General features: G+C 34.5%; 1 protein-coding gene across 7 annotated transcripts in view; it reads right to left on the minus strand.

Moving 5' to 3' along the window:
- Positions 1-14312, minus strand: part of LRCH3 (leucine rich repeats and calponin homology domain containing 3) — a 114403-nt gene that overhangs the window by 63792 nt on the left and 36299 nt on the right. For all 7 annotated transcript variants that reach the window (XM_025875710.2, XM_025875729.2, XM_025875716.2 and 4 more), the window contains exons 2-3: positions 3651-3795; positions 1760-1886 (exon numbers count right to left, since the gene is read on the minus strand). In XM_025875710.2, the coding sequence (XP_025731495.1) occupies positions 1760-1886; positions 3651-3795 (272 nt within the window). The remainder of the gene's footprint in view (positions 1-1759; positions 1887-3650; positions 3796-14312) is intronic.

Raw genomic sequence — 14312 nt, forward strand, 5'->3', positions numbered from 1 at the left:
GATCTCAGGGTCCTGGGATTGAGCCCCACATGGGGCTCCCTGCTCAGTGGGGAGTCTGCTTGTCCCTCTGCCTCTGCCCTTCCCCCTACTCGTGCTCTCTCTAATAAATGGATAAAATCTTTTTTATTTTAAAGATTTTATTTATTTATTTGACAGAGAGAGACACAGTGAGAGAGGGAACACAAGCAGGGGGAGTGGGAGAGGGAGAAGCAGGCTTCGTGCAGAGCAGGGAGCCCGATGCGGGGCTCGATCCCAGGACCCCAGAATCATGACCTGAGCCGAAGGCAGACGCTAAATGACTGAGCCACCCAGGCGCCCCAAATGGATAAAATCTTTAAGGGGAAAAAAAAAAAAAGGAAGAGAAATAGAGGCACCTGGCTGGCTCAGTTGGAGGAGCATGTGACTCTTGATCTTGGGGTCTTTAGTTCAAGTCTCACATTGGGTGTAGAAACTACTTAAATAGACTTTATAAAAAAGGAAATAAAGGATAAAAGCAATAGGATGTTGTGAGAACATGTTCCATCAAGTGGGAATCAGGAGCTTTGGGATTATTAATTCTCACTCTGACACAAACTATTTGTATGACTGAGGGTATCAATTTACCTCTTTTGTAGAAAGTTAAAAGCTCCTTCTGCAAGATGTATCTATCTTTTAGGTATTTATGATTCAATAAGCAGAAACAGAAAGTTTAAATGATTTGAATATCAGAATCTGAATCACAAGTAAAATTTACTGTTAGTTCATGTTAATAACCCAAGTTCTGAAGAAATGCCAACAAACATATATTTTGGACTTTATTTCCTAGATCTAATTGTCTCTAAATAAATAGTAGTTTAGTATCTAGACTCCAGATTTAATATATTTGTATATTTTTACATGTGACCTTTTATTTTCATAATCCACCTAAAAAAAAAGAGAGCTAATGTGTGGTCGTTAAATTATATGTGTATTTTTTGTTTATGATGTCTACCTTTGTTAATAAACCTACAAGAAACTATCCTCCCAAATCTCAATGGATATAATTGTATTTGACCATTTCAGAAATATAAAACATGGGCTCTGAAGTTGAGGTAGATCGGTTTCAAATTCTACTTCAGTTATGGAACCTTGGGCAAATTACTTATCCTATCTAAGTGCCACTTTCCTCAGCTGCAATATGATGATAATTATAATACCTAATTCATAATGTTACTGTGGTGATTAAATGGGAAAAGTCCCATTCCTATGCCCAGAACATAAGCACTAAAGAGTAACAAGGAGTAGTAAATGAAAGTTATGCTTCTCAGAAAACATAAGGCAGTAAAGAATAGCTTACTTTAGAGAGGGAGAGGGGTGCTGGAGATAGCATGTAAGGCAAAAAAAAAAAAAAAAAGCCTGATCTTTGCAGTGCCCATTCCCCTATAGGGGCTAACCAAAAATCAGAACACTGATGCTATTAAGATTTAACCTGAAAAACTGAAATGCATTATTAACTTATAGCTGACAAGTTTAATAACATAGAAATCACTGAATATTGGTTAAAATTTAATTCTAATGATTCCTCCCAGTCCATGTAGGCCTATTAGACTTGTACTTTCAGTTCTTTAACTCTGTGCTGACGCACTTCAGTACTGATCAACCAGCAAAACTTCACTATTCATACTTGGAAAAAAACTAAAAAACACACCTTAATAATGGGTCTTTACCAGAGAACAGAGCATGGTATGACTATGGATATACATACATGTGGGAACAGTAAAAAAGTAAAACATTAACTTACAAGTTCTGTTAAATGTCTGAGATGTCCAATTTCTTCTGGAAGTGACACCAATTTGTTATTACTAGCAATTAAGACTTTCAATGGTAAATTACACAAGTGCACTGGTAATGTTGACAGTTGGTTCCGACTAAATGGGTAAGTAGAGAAAGAAGAGTCAGAACCCCCCACTCAAGAAAAAAATTTCCACCTTTCCTATTCTATACTCAGTAAAGAGACAAATGTTAAGTCTTGGAAGGAACAAATGGGGTATTAGATTTGGATTCTAGTCTCCATTTCCTGACGTATCACCTTTGTGGTTTTAAGCACAGCATTATCTGCTTTTTACAGATTCCTCATCTGTAAATGGAGGATTTTAATACCTTCTCTATCTATCCTACAGGGCCCTGCACCATAAAACTCCTTTGCAAATAATGATGTGCTATATAAACACAACATATTATTATTTTATTAAAGTTAATGTTATGTATAAAGTGATTTAAAAATATGGTAGATGACTCTCATCCTCTCTCCTTGTCTTCCAAAGGAGAGTTATAAACATAAAAGTAGTTGTAATCTACTTCCCTCATCATTACATACATTATAATCAAATGTATATAAATAATCCAAATATGGTTCTATGGAAAACAAGTGACAGATAGGCTGTGATTTCAAATATGTCACATCAGCTGAAATACAGGTGTGGAATCTTTTATTTATACAAAAAACATGCAAAATCAGTATTAAAAGTACACATCTATCATTAGGATAAAAATAAGTTAAAATTTTACTTAAACAGATTTAACCTTTTAATCTCTAGGGTCAATTGGCCCCATTTCCAAGACCTTTTGCTGATTTGACTAATATAGATCATGAGCTTTTAAAACTTTTTAAATCAATAATAATTCTATTCCAGGGCACCTGGGTGGCTCAGTCAGTTAAATGTCTGCCTTTGGCTCTGATCATAATCCCAGGATCCTGGGATCAAGCCCCACATCGGGCTCCCTGCCAGGCAGCAAGACTGCTTCTTCAAGCTCTCCTCCCCGCTTATGCTCTCTCTCTCTATCTCTGTTGCTATCTCTCTCTCAAATAAATAAAATCTTAAAAAAAAATAATTCTATTCCTAGACATTTACCTTAAGGAAAGACAAAAATAAACATTTACATACAAGAGTCTCTGCCAGTATTATTTTTATCATGGCAAAAAACAAACTAAACATCTGACAGGGAAAACGAGTTTTAGAAGTATATATACGGTACAATAAAATGTTACATATAAAAATATTTCCAAAGAGTATTTCATGCCAAGGGGAAAAACTCATTTAAAAATTTGACTGAAAGCCTGGAGAAAAAGGAAAACATCACCTATAATTATAACTCAGATACAACATTTTGATGAATTTTCTTTATACTTTTCTACATTTGCTCATTTTCTCCAATGAACATTTATAACTTTTATAATGAAAAAAATAGCAAAAGAAGTCTTCCAAGATATGAAAAAATAGAAAGGAGTTAAATAAATGCATTTACACATTCAGAACTTAGTATACAAAAATACAAAATCACAAGAGTGAAAGTACTTTCAGATCTATTTTCATCTGATAAAACTTATTTGAAAATGTAACTGGAGCATCATAGCTACAAGACTACTGCAAGCCTATCAGGCTCATGACCCTTACAGTTTGTTAATTATTGCCAAGCTAAAGACAAAGGGAGAAACTAGAAGGACATAGGAAATATTGTTAATTCAGCCTAGTGCTCGCTTCGGCAGCACATATACTAAAATTCAGCCTAAGAACATGTACAGATACTGCAGATATGAACAGATAATGTAAATTTTAGTGAAAGGGAAGAGAGAACTGAAAATACCACATAAAACTAAAAATTAGAGAAAAAAAAAGAAACAACATCCTTACCTAATATTTAAGAATGTCAGAGCCTGTAGGTTTAGAATTGCCTCTGGTATATACCGAATACAATTTTGATATAAGTTGAGATTCTCAAGAGAAACAAAATGACATGCTTCTATGGGAATTTCTGAGAGACGATTTCGTGACAGATCTGAAAGAAAAAATAAATTAAGTTTATGATCAATCCTTAGAACTTATTTTATTGAAATGTTAGGTAAATAAGCAGGTTTCATCATTGTCTGAATTCCCAAGAGTTCCCATCGTGAAGAATGGTCCAGAGTAAACATTCAAATATTTATTAATCAGTTGAAAAAACCATTTTAACATATACCTCTCCATCTTTTTGCTGGGAAATACTGATTCTTTCTGAGTCTTCACATATACTTAAAAAATAAAACCAGTATTTTTTGCAAGTAACACAAAATTTAAGGCATATCTCCCTACAATTACACCAAAGATCATACTAAGTATCAAATATCCTAGGAAACAAATGGATCCTAAAATCCACCTTCCCAAAAGCACAGACAACATTCTGAGGTTTTTAAAAGAGCAAAGCAAAACTAAAAAACAACAGAAAAAAAAACCCAACAACAACAAAAACCAGCCTTTCTTTCTTTCTCTTTCTTTCTTTTTCTTTCTTCCTTCCTTCCTTCCTTCCTTCCTTCCTTCCTTCCTTCCTTCTTTCTTTCTTTTCTTTCTTTCTTTCTTCTTTCTTTCTTTCTTTCTTTCTTTCTTTCTTTCTTTCTTTCTTTCTTTCTTTCTTTCTCTCTCTCTCTCTCTCTCTCTCTCTCTCTTTTTCTTTTTAAAGATTTTTTATTTATTCATTTGAGAGAAACAGAGAACAAGCAAGAGCATGAGCAGGTGAGAGGGTCAGAGGAAGAAGGAGAGGCAGACTCCCTGCTGAGTTGGGTGCTCGACACAGAGCTCGATCCCAGGACGCCAGGATCATGACCTGAGCCGAAGGCAGATGCTTAACCGACTAAAGCCACCTAGGTGCCCCATTATACTGCCCCTTTCTTTCCAGATAAAGATTATCAGGGTCATGTCAAAAGGAGTCAGGAACCATTTTTGCTCCCGCTGGCCAAAGATGAGACAATCTTAGCTTCAATAAAGATAATTGCAAAGGACTCATATGTATCACATATACTGAATTATACTAGTTTATAATGACATCTCCCCCTTCCCCCCCAAAAGATGATAGAGAACCAATTCATTATCTTGTAAACTGATAAAGTAAGGGGAAAACATTTAACTTGCCTTTCCTATATGAACTGTATCACTGAATAACCAAACAGATGAAAAGAAGCGTCTCTGTATGTTTTCTAGCTATAAATGAAAAATGATAGAATGTCACCATTTTGCAACCCTCAATGAATTAATGGATCTAGAATTGAGTATTAACAGCTATCTTTACAATAGACAATCAGAAACTGTAGGCCTCCCTCTGGAAGAACAGAACATCACTTACAGTCTTGCCAGAGGAACAGAACCTGTGTCTAATGAAGCTTTTGCAAACTTTCAGAAAATGCAGAAGACCAGGGAATGTGCTGAAATAGTCACTCCATCATTATCCATTTAGATCTAGTTAAATATACTGTGAGATTCATTTGCTTACCACTGTTTTCCCTCTTCTTATGCCCTATCTTAAAGTCTCTGTTGGTAATTATTTGGTGAGAATCATTTCCTGAGAACTTTTCCCCTAAGTGGAGGACCTGTATTACTGCATATCCACAAGTATCTTGTTTTCACCATAACGTGTGAATAATACTTGGCTAGGTATAGGCACAGGTCCTTTCTTAGGAAGCTGTAGATGTCATTTTACTACCGTCTAGCTTCCAGTGTCAAACTGAGTAGTCTGGCACGTGATTTTTCCTTTGTAAACAGCATGATTTTTGTCTCCCCACCATCCTCAACACTCTGGCTTGAACTCAACAGGCTCTTTCAATCTTTCTCTAAACCATAGAAATGCTTGCCTATTCTATCTTTAGTTGTTGTATCTCCTCCATTTGCTCTTTCTCCTTCCATATATATATGGATATATCTATCGATGGATATATTATATATATAGCTCTCTCAAATAAATAAATAAATAAATAAATAAATAAATAAATAAATAAATATCCCCCCTCTCCCACTGCCCTATTTTGGTATACTCTTCTATTTAATGTTCCAGACCAGGAATTTGAGTCTCAACAATAATCAACCTTTCCACAAATTAATATATAAAAAAGCTCTCTGCTTTTTGTTTTCTTTTACACCATGATTAGAAGCATGTCTCTTTATTTCTCTTGAAAATCTAAGATAATTTATTTTGTTTTGCCTGTTAAATCTGTCATCTCTCTCTTTCAGTTACTATTTCTGTTCTATTTCACTGAAATCACTTGTTGTAGATGCAATCCTTGTTCATCTGTCTCTGTCTGCTGGTGTTCCTTTAAATGAATAATTTTCCTTTGCCAATTCATGGCTTGCCTCATCCTCCAAGGTTGAGTCCCTTGAAAGGCAGTTAACACCAAAACAGCAGAAGCAATCTCTACAGTGCACTGGAAGTAAGCTTCCACTCAGGGGCACAGTTCTTCCTGAGAACTTAAAAATTTTGATAATTGCCCCATTAGGATTTTGCCTCTTGTTTTCATTTGGATCACAGTATACTTCCCAAACTCACATATTCCCTCTAGGCCCTCCAGCCTACAAGTCTCATAATTGGTCTCACTCTGAAGTGGTACTTAGTACCACTTAGTAACTGAAGTTGGGAAACAGATCACCATCTTGCCAAAATGCCTCCCCATATTGTATTCATTAGGAAAAAGTTAAAGCCCTGGTTAACAGAGACCATCAAGTACTTAAGACTAAAAATTTCCTATAGAATCACACTATAAACAATTTCTTTCATGCTAAATGCAACAAGAATTATTTTAATCAATTCCTATTTAAATTTTACCAATATAATTTTAAAAGTTGAAGAAATGAGGGGCGTCTGTCTGGCTCAGTCAGAGGAGCATGTGACTCTTGATCTCTGGGTCATGAATTTTAGCCCCACATTGGGTGTAGAGATTACGTAAATAAATACATAAACTTAAAAAAAAGTTGAAGAAATGAAAGAAATTAAATTCATTGCAAACTGCTCCTTATTTAAATGTAACCCTCCAAAATGAAAGCTCCAGGCAACAAATTAAATTTAGGCAGGGATTATGCTTAATCTCTTAAACAAACAGGATTTAAACTCAGTCTGTTAAGCATCTGCCTTTGGCTCAGGTCAGGTCCTGGGATCGAGCTCAGCGGTGGGGGGGGGGGGGGGGGGGGCTGCTGAATCGGCTTTTACCCCCCCCCCACTCCCCCCCCAGTTGTCTCTCTTCCACAAATAAATTTTAAATTACTTAAAATCCAGAAAAATGAAACAAAAATAGCTTCCATCATTTTTTTTATGCCCATATTAAACAGGGAAAAAAAATAACAGCAAGATACACACTAGGCTTAGATGCATTTCAATAAATGGGTACTCCTTAATTTTTTAATACTTAGCAAATTTAAGGTATAATCTATTTTTGAAACCAGTTTTGTTTAAGGGTTCTTATAAGTTCTTTCACTTAAGTTGTATTTTTATTTCAATCTGGGAAGACAAGTAGCTTCTTCCTTATGTTAACTGAGTAATTTTTTTACATGCTACAAATTCATAAAAGAGTCATTTAGGTCATTGATCATATTACAGAAGGTACTGCAAAGTACTAATGGTTTATAAAAAATATTTCTTGTCATACTCCCTCAAGGAAGAAATAATTTCGTAGTCAAAGAAATGTGATTTTAAAAAGCCTTTAGGGGCACCTGGGTGGCTCACTTGGTTAAGTGTCCAGCTCTTGGTTTCGGTTCAAGTCATGATCTCATGGGCTGTGAGATCCAGCCCAGGATCAGTGGGGAGTCTGCTTGAAGAGTTTCCCCCTCTGCCCTAGCTCTACTTGTGTGTTTGCGCATGCTCTCTCTCTCTCTCTCTTTCTCTCTCTAATAAATAAATAAATAAAAATTTAAAAAGCCTTTAAGAAATAACCTTCAGTTTAAAAAATTATGGGTATGTATTATTCTTAAAACTCTTTCTGGTTATAAAAGCAATGATGCTAACTTCGTATGTGCAGAAGACTACATAAAACATATGCGCCTGGGTGCCTCAGCTGGTTAAGCGACTGCCTTCAGCTCAGGTCATGATCCTGGAGTCCAGGGATCGAGTCCCACATCGGGCTCCCTGCTCAGCGGGGAGTCTGCTTCTCCCTCTGACCCTCCCCCCTCTCATGCTCTCTCTCTCTCTCATTCTCTCTCAAATAAATAAATAAAATCTTTAAAAAAAAATATATGCATTCAAATAAATAAAATATTGCCAGCACCCTAGAAGTCCAATGTAGCTCTTCCTGATCATACCCTCTTCCCTCCAAAAGAGAAACCAATCTACTGATTTTAGTGATAATCATTTCCTTGATAGTTTTAACACTTTATAATTTTTAGTATTAGCTACCTATTGTTGCTGTATCAAATTACCACAAATTCAGTGGCTTAAAACAACACAATTTCATTATTTTACATTTCTGGAGGTCAGAAGTCAGAAATAAGTCTCACTGGGTAAAATCAAGGTGTGTTGGCAGGGCTACATTCCTTCTGGAGATTTTAGGGGAGAATCAGTTCCCTTCTATTTTCATATAAGTTGTATTCTGCAGTAGTTCCTTCATTTTCACTGTCTTCATAGTTCTTTTTTTTTTTTTTTAAGATTTTATTTATTTGACAGAGAGAGAGCACAAGCAGGGGGAGTGGCAGGCAGAGGGACAGGGAGAAGCAGGCTCCCCGGAGAGCAGGGGGAGCCCGATGTGGGACTCAATCCCAGGACCCTGGGACCATGACCTGAGCCGAAGGCAGTCACTTAACCAACTGAGCCACCCAGGGGCCCTTCATAGTTCTCTTCTACATGAACATGCCACAATTTATTTGCTTATTCTACTACGGATGAACATTTCAATTACATATCAATCTAGATAAATATCTAGGAGTGAAAATGCCATGTAATAAGATATATGGATCTTCAACTTCACAAGAGAATGACAAACTGTTTTCCAAAGTGGTTGTACCAATTTACACATCTACCAGCAGTTCTTGTGGCTTCACATCCTTGCCAATACTTGTTATTGTGAGATGTCTTAATATGTTTATTATGTTTTAGAGATTTTCACACAGTAGCATTTCATTGTGATTTTAATTTTCATTTCCTTTATTATTAATGAGGTACTACAGCTTTTCATGTTTATTGGCCATAGATTTCCTTTCTTGTAAAGTCTTTTGGTTTGTTGGAGATCTTTACAAATTGTGAATATGAATCTGGTGTCAATTATATGTGTTGCAAATATCTTCCCCTACTCTGTGGTTTGAAGTTTCACAGTCTTTGTGGTATCTTTGGTGACAGTCTTTAATACAGTGAAATGTTTTATTAATCTTTTCCTTTATGGTTAGTGGTTTTTACAGTTCTAAAAAAAAAACTTTCCCTATTTCAAGTTTATAAAGATATATTCTTCTAAAAGTTTTATAGTTTGACCATCACATTTACTATAACATGAATTGATTTTTCTAGTATAATGTGAAGTAGGAGGCCAATTCCAATTTTTCCTACAGGGATACCCACTTATCCCAGTGACGGCTACTGAAAAGACCATCCTCCCTCCTATTATTTGTCAATAACACCTTTGTCATATATCAGGTGTCTATGTTTGTATGGGTCTATTTGAAGGCTCTCTAATACACTGCACTACTTGTCTATCCTTATGTCAATATTACTCAATCTTAATTACTATAGCTTTATAATAATTCTTGACATCTAGCAGAGTGATGTGTTCCTAAACTGCTAAGGTATTCCTACCCTTGGTTCTTCAAGTGTTTCTTGGCTTTCCAGGTCCTCTGCATCTCCTTATAAACTTTAGAATGGGCTTGTTTAATTTCATGAAAACACTTGCTGGAGATTGTAGTGAATCAAACATCAATTTGAGAAGAAATAACACCTTTACAATATTGAATCTGTCAATCCATGAACATCTCCATTAATTAATAAAAGCCACCCTTAATTTATCTATTAATAAAATTTTGTAATTTTCCTCAAAAGGATTTTATACATTGTTTACTTGCTTTATCCCCAGTTCTTATTATTTTATAAATGACATATATATATTTTCTAACCACTAGTTACTAACAGAAATAAAATTGATTTTTATATATTGATTTTGTATCTGGCATTCTTGATGAACATTTTTTTTCATTGACGTAATTTATCTGTAGAGTCTTTTGGATAGTTCTAGATCCATAATTACATGGTTATGTGAATATCGAAAGCTTGTGTTTTTTTTTCTTTCTGATCCTTATTTATTTATTTATTTATTTACTTACTTACTTATTGAATTCCCTTACAACGTTGGCTAGGATCTTCCATATAATGCTGAATAAAAGAGGTAAAAGAAGGTATTTTGTCTTGTTCCTAATTTCAAAGGTTTTCTGTAGATATTCCTTATCAGATTAATGAAATTCCTTTCTTTTTTAAAGATTTATTTGTCAGAGAGAGAGAGAGAGAGAGTGCGCACAAGCAGAGGGAGTGGCAGGCAGAGGGAGAGGGAGAAGCAGGCTGAGTAGGGAACCGGATGTGGGACTCAATCCCAGGACCCTGAGATCATGACCTGAGTTGAAGGCAGCCATTTAACTGAATGAACCACCTAGGTGTCTCTGAAATTCCATTCTAGTCCTAGTTTACTAAGAGTTTTTATCAGTAATAGATGTTGAATTTTCATCAATCTCTTTTTTTCATCTATTGAGATGAAATCATACTGAGATGATCATAGGATTTTTTAAAAATTTTATTTTATTATGTTATGTTAATCATCATACATCATTAGTTTTTGATGTAGTGTTCCCAAGATTCACTGTTTGCGTATAACACCCAGTGCTCCATTCAATATGTGCCCTCTTTGATTTTTATCTTTTCTTATATTAATATGGAATTAATTTTACTCCTTTATTCCACTGTTGTTGTATTCCATTAGTGTAGAATTGATTTTTATCTTATACTAATATGAAATTAATTTTACTCCTTTATTCCACTGTTCTTTTATTCCATTAGTGTAGAATTGATTTGTCTTTCTCATTAAAACTTTATGCTATTACTATGAAATCAAATTGACTTTCTAACATTAAGTCTTGCATTCTTGAGATAAATTCAATTTAGTCATGGTGTTTATCCTTTATATTAGCTGGACTCACTTCATTAATAGTTGGTTCAAGATTTTAGCATATATTATCATAAATACTCATAATAATACTTTGTAGTATTTACTTTCTCATACTAACTTTGTCAAGATTTGATATCAAGGTTGTCTGGTCTCATAAAATTTAATTTGGGGATATTCCCTCTTTTTCTCCTGACTGAAAGAGTTTATATAAATTTTAAATTCTCTTTTTTTTTTGTAAGTAATCTCTACACCCAACATGGGGCTCAAACTCATGACCCTGAGATCAAGAGTCACATGCTCTCCCAACCGAGCAGGCCAAGCACCCCTCAATTTATTTCTTTTTAAAAAGCCTGTTAGAATTCATTGATGAAGCCATCTGGTCCTAGAATTTCCCTTAAAACAAAGATTTTTCACAACTGACTAAATGTTAATACTTACAAAATTATTTAGGTTTTATAAATCTTTTATTTTTTTTTAAGATTTTATTTATTTTAGAGAGAGAGAGAGCATGAGCAGGGGGAGGAGCAGAGAGAGAGGGACAAGGAAACTGTGCTGAGCGCAGAGCCTGACTTAGGGCTCAATCCCAGGACCCTGAGATCATGACCTGAGCTGAAATCAAGAGTTGGACACCCAACTGACTGAGCCACCCAGACACCCCATATTTAGGTTTTATCAATCTTCCTGAATCAGTTTTAAGTTATTAGAGTCTAGGAGTTTGCTATTTTCATCAGAATTTTCAATTTCATTAGCAAAAAGCTGTTTATAATCTTTTTTTCTTTTCTTAATGTTTATAGCATCTGAAGGGATGCCTTCTATTTTACTTCTGACTTTGAATTTTGTACCTTCTTTCTTGATCAATCTCATCAATGATTTGAAAATATCATTAGTGTTTTCAAAATATCAACTTTGGCTTTGTTATCCCTATTCACTGTATAATTTCTGTGTTGTCAATTTGTTTCTATTTTTATCATCTTTTTACTTGGAGGAGGGATTGCGTTATTCTTTTCCTAATTGAGTGAGATGGATGCTTAGCCTATTAATTTTTAGACCATTCTTCTCAAATATACGTATTTAAAGCTATAAAATTCCCTTCAAGTGCTGCTTTAGCTGAATCTCATGAGAATATATATTTTATAAGTATATTAGATTAGAAATATTTTCTAATTTCCATTATGATTTCTTGTCTCATTCTGTCAGAAATGTATTCTTTAATTTTTGAACATTTAAAGATACTCTAATTACCTTTTTGTTGATTTCTAACAACTTCATTATAGTAAAAGAATACTCTTTGTTATTTCAATCCTTTGATATTTTTCTGCATTTTCTTTATGGATCAGCATATGGTCCATTTTTATAAATATTCTGTGTGAGTCTGAAAAGAATGTGTATTCTACATTGGAACAATGTTCTAGTTATGTCTACTACGTCCTGTCTGATTGCATTGTTCAAGGCTCATCTTCACTTTTTTTGGTCAGTTTTTTTGTATCAACTGCTGCAAGGGGTATATTATAGTCTTCTGTTACTCTTGCTATTGCTATTTTGTCTATTTCTCTCTGTAATTCTTTAGCCTCTTCTTTATATATTTTGGGATTTTGTTATTACATTACTACAAAATTTTTAATTATTAAATCTTTCTAGTAAATCAAATTTTTATAATTCTTAAGTTACCTCTTTTATTCCTAGTATTGTTCTTTGCTTTGAAATCTCTTCCTTTGGTTGGTTTGGTGGACTGATTTTAATGTGACTCCCATGATCCATCTTCATGCCCTTGTATAACACCCCCTCCAATTGAGTGTGGGTGGGACTTCATAACTAACCAATATACATTTAACCCTTGAACAACGTGGGAGAGTTAAGGGTGCCAACCCCCCACACAGTTAAAGACTGGGTATAACTTTTGACTCCCTCAAAACTTAACTCCTAATAGCCTACTGTTGATCAGAAGCCTTACCAATAGCAGAAACAGTCAATTAACATACATTTTGTATGTTATATGTGTTATATACTGTATTCTTACAATAAAGCTAGAGAAAAGAAAATGTTAAGAAAATCATAAGGAAAATACATTTATAGTACCATACTATAAAAAAATCTTCATATAAGTGGAGCCATGCAGTTCAAACCCATATTGTTAAAAATCAACTGTACTTCTATTGGTTAGATTTGCCTTTAACCAACAGAAGATTGCCAAGGAGATGCGATATCATGCTATGTCTGTCTGTCTCTCTGTTGCAGCTTTAAAGAAGCAAGCTACCATGAATTCTACCATTGAAAGGAAATAAATTCTGCCAACAACCTGGAAGCAGACCCTTCCCCAGTCAAGCCTCTAGATAAGAACTCAGCCCTGGTCAACACCTTGACTGAAGCCCTGCTGCAGACCTAGCTAAGCTGTGCCTGAACACCTAATCCAAAGAAACCATTAAGTTCTTTAAGCTGCTAAGTTTGTGGTGGTTTGTTATACAGCACAGGAAACTAATACAGTTAATATAGCTATAGAATATCCTTCTCTATTCTTTAATTTCACAACTTCTGGATCATTACATTTTGAATGTGTTTTTTATAAACAGCACATAGATTTTGCTTTCTTTTTATTGCTTGACAATCTTCATCTTTTAACCAAAACACTCTATATTTAACATAATTATCCAATGTATTTGGATTTTTAAAAGGGTCATGTTATTTCTGAGAGATGTAGCCCTTTTATTATCTATGCTTTTTTCTTCTTTACTACTGGAATCTCAATTATGTTCAAAATAGTGAGGTGCTCAGCTAGACCACAGACTGATAGTTTAATTTTTTTCTCAAGTTCAAACTAGCGAAATACGGTTACAGAATTTAACTACATTTGACTTAGTGACTAACTAGTGTAGGAAATTCTCGTTTATAGGCAGTGTCCTGAGTCCTGTATATAAACCTAATGCTTAAAATTACCTCAAGTTTTTCTGTAGAGGGAAAAAAGACTTCTTAGCTTTGAGAACTATTTTTACACACTAATGCCAAAGAAATGCCATATATTTGCAAATATATCACTTTTCCAGTATTTTCTGTCTCATGATGGAAATGTTTTTGTCTATCCAGTTACTTAAGAAAGAATTCTGGAATCATCCTTTCTCATTTGTCCAATCTAATCCTATCAACAAATACTCTCAGTTTACTGGTCCAAATGTATCTTGAACCCATTCATTTCTCTTTATCTCCTTTGTCACTGCCTAATCTAAGAATCAAATAAAACAATGCATGCAAAATTACTTCATAAACTATAAAACACAAAGAGGCACACATAAAGTCAGCTTCCTACGGCTGAGAGCAACACAACAAAAACAAATAACAAAACTCCCTAAATTATATGGAATTGTACTAGATAATAAAATATAGCAGAGTACAACACAATAATTTATGATCTTTGGTCACCAAAAAGAAGCAATATAGC

This window comes from Callorhinus ursinus, unplaced genomic scaffold (genome assembly GCF_003265705.2).
Source record: "Callorhinus ursinus isolate GAN/ISIS: 27379988/994484 unplaced genomic scaffold, GSC_fseal_2.0 scaffold1, whole genome shotgun sequence".
Lineage (NCBI taxonomy): Eukaryota > Metazoa > Chordata > Mammalia > Carnivora > Otariidae > Callorhinus > Callorhinus ursinus.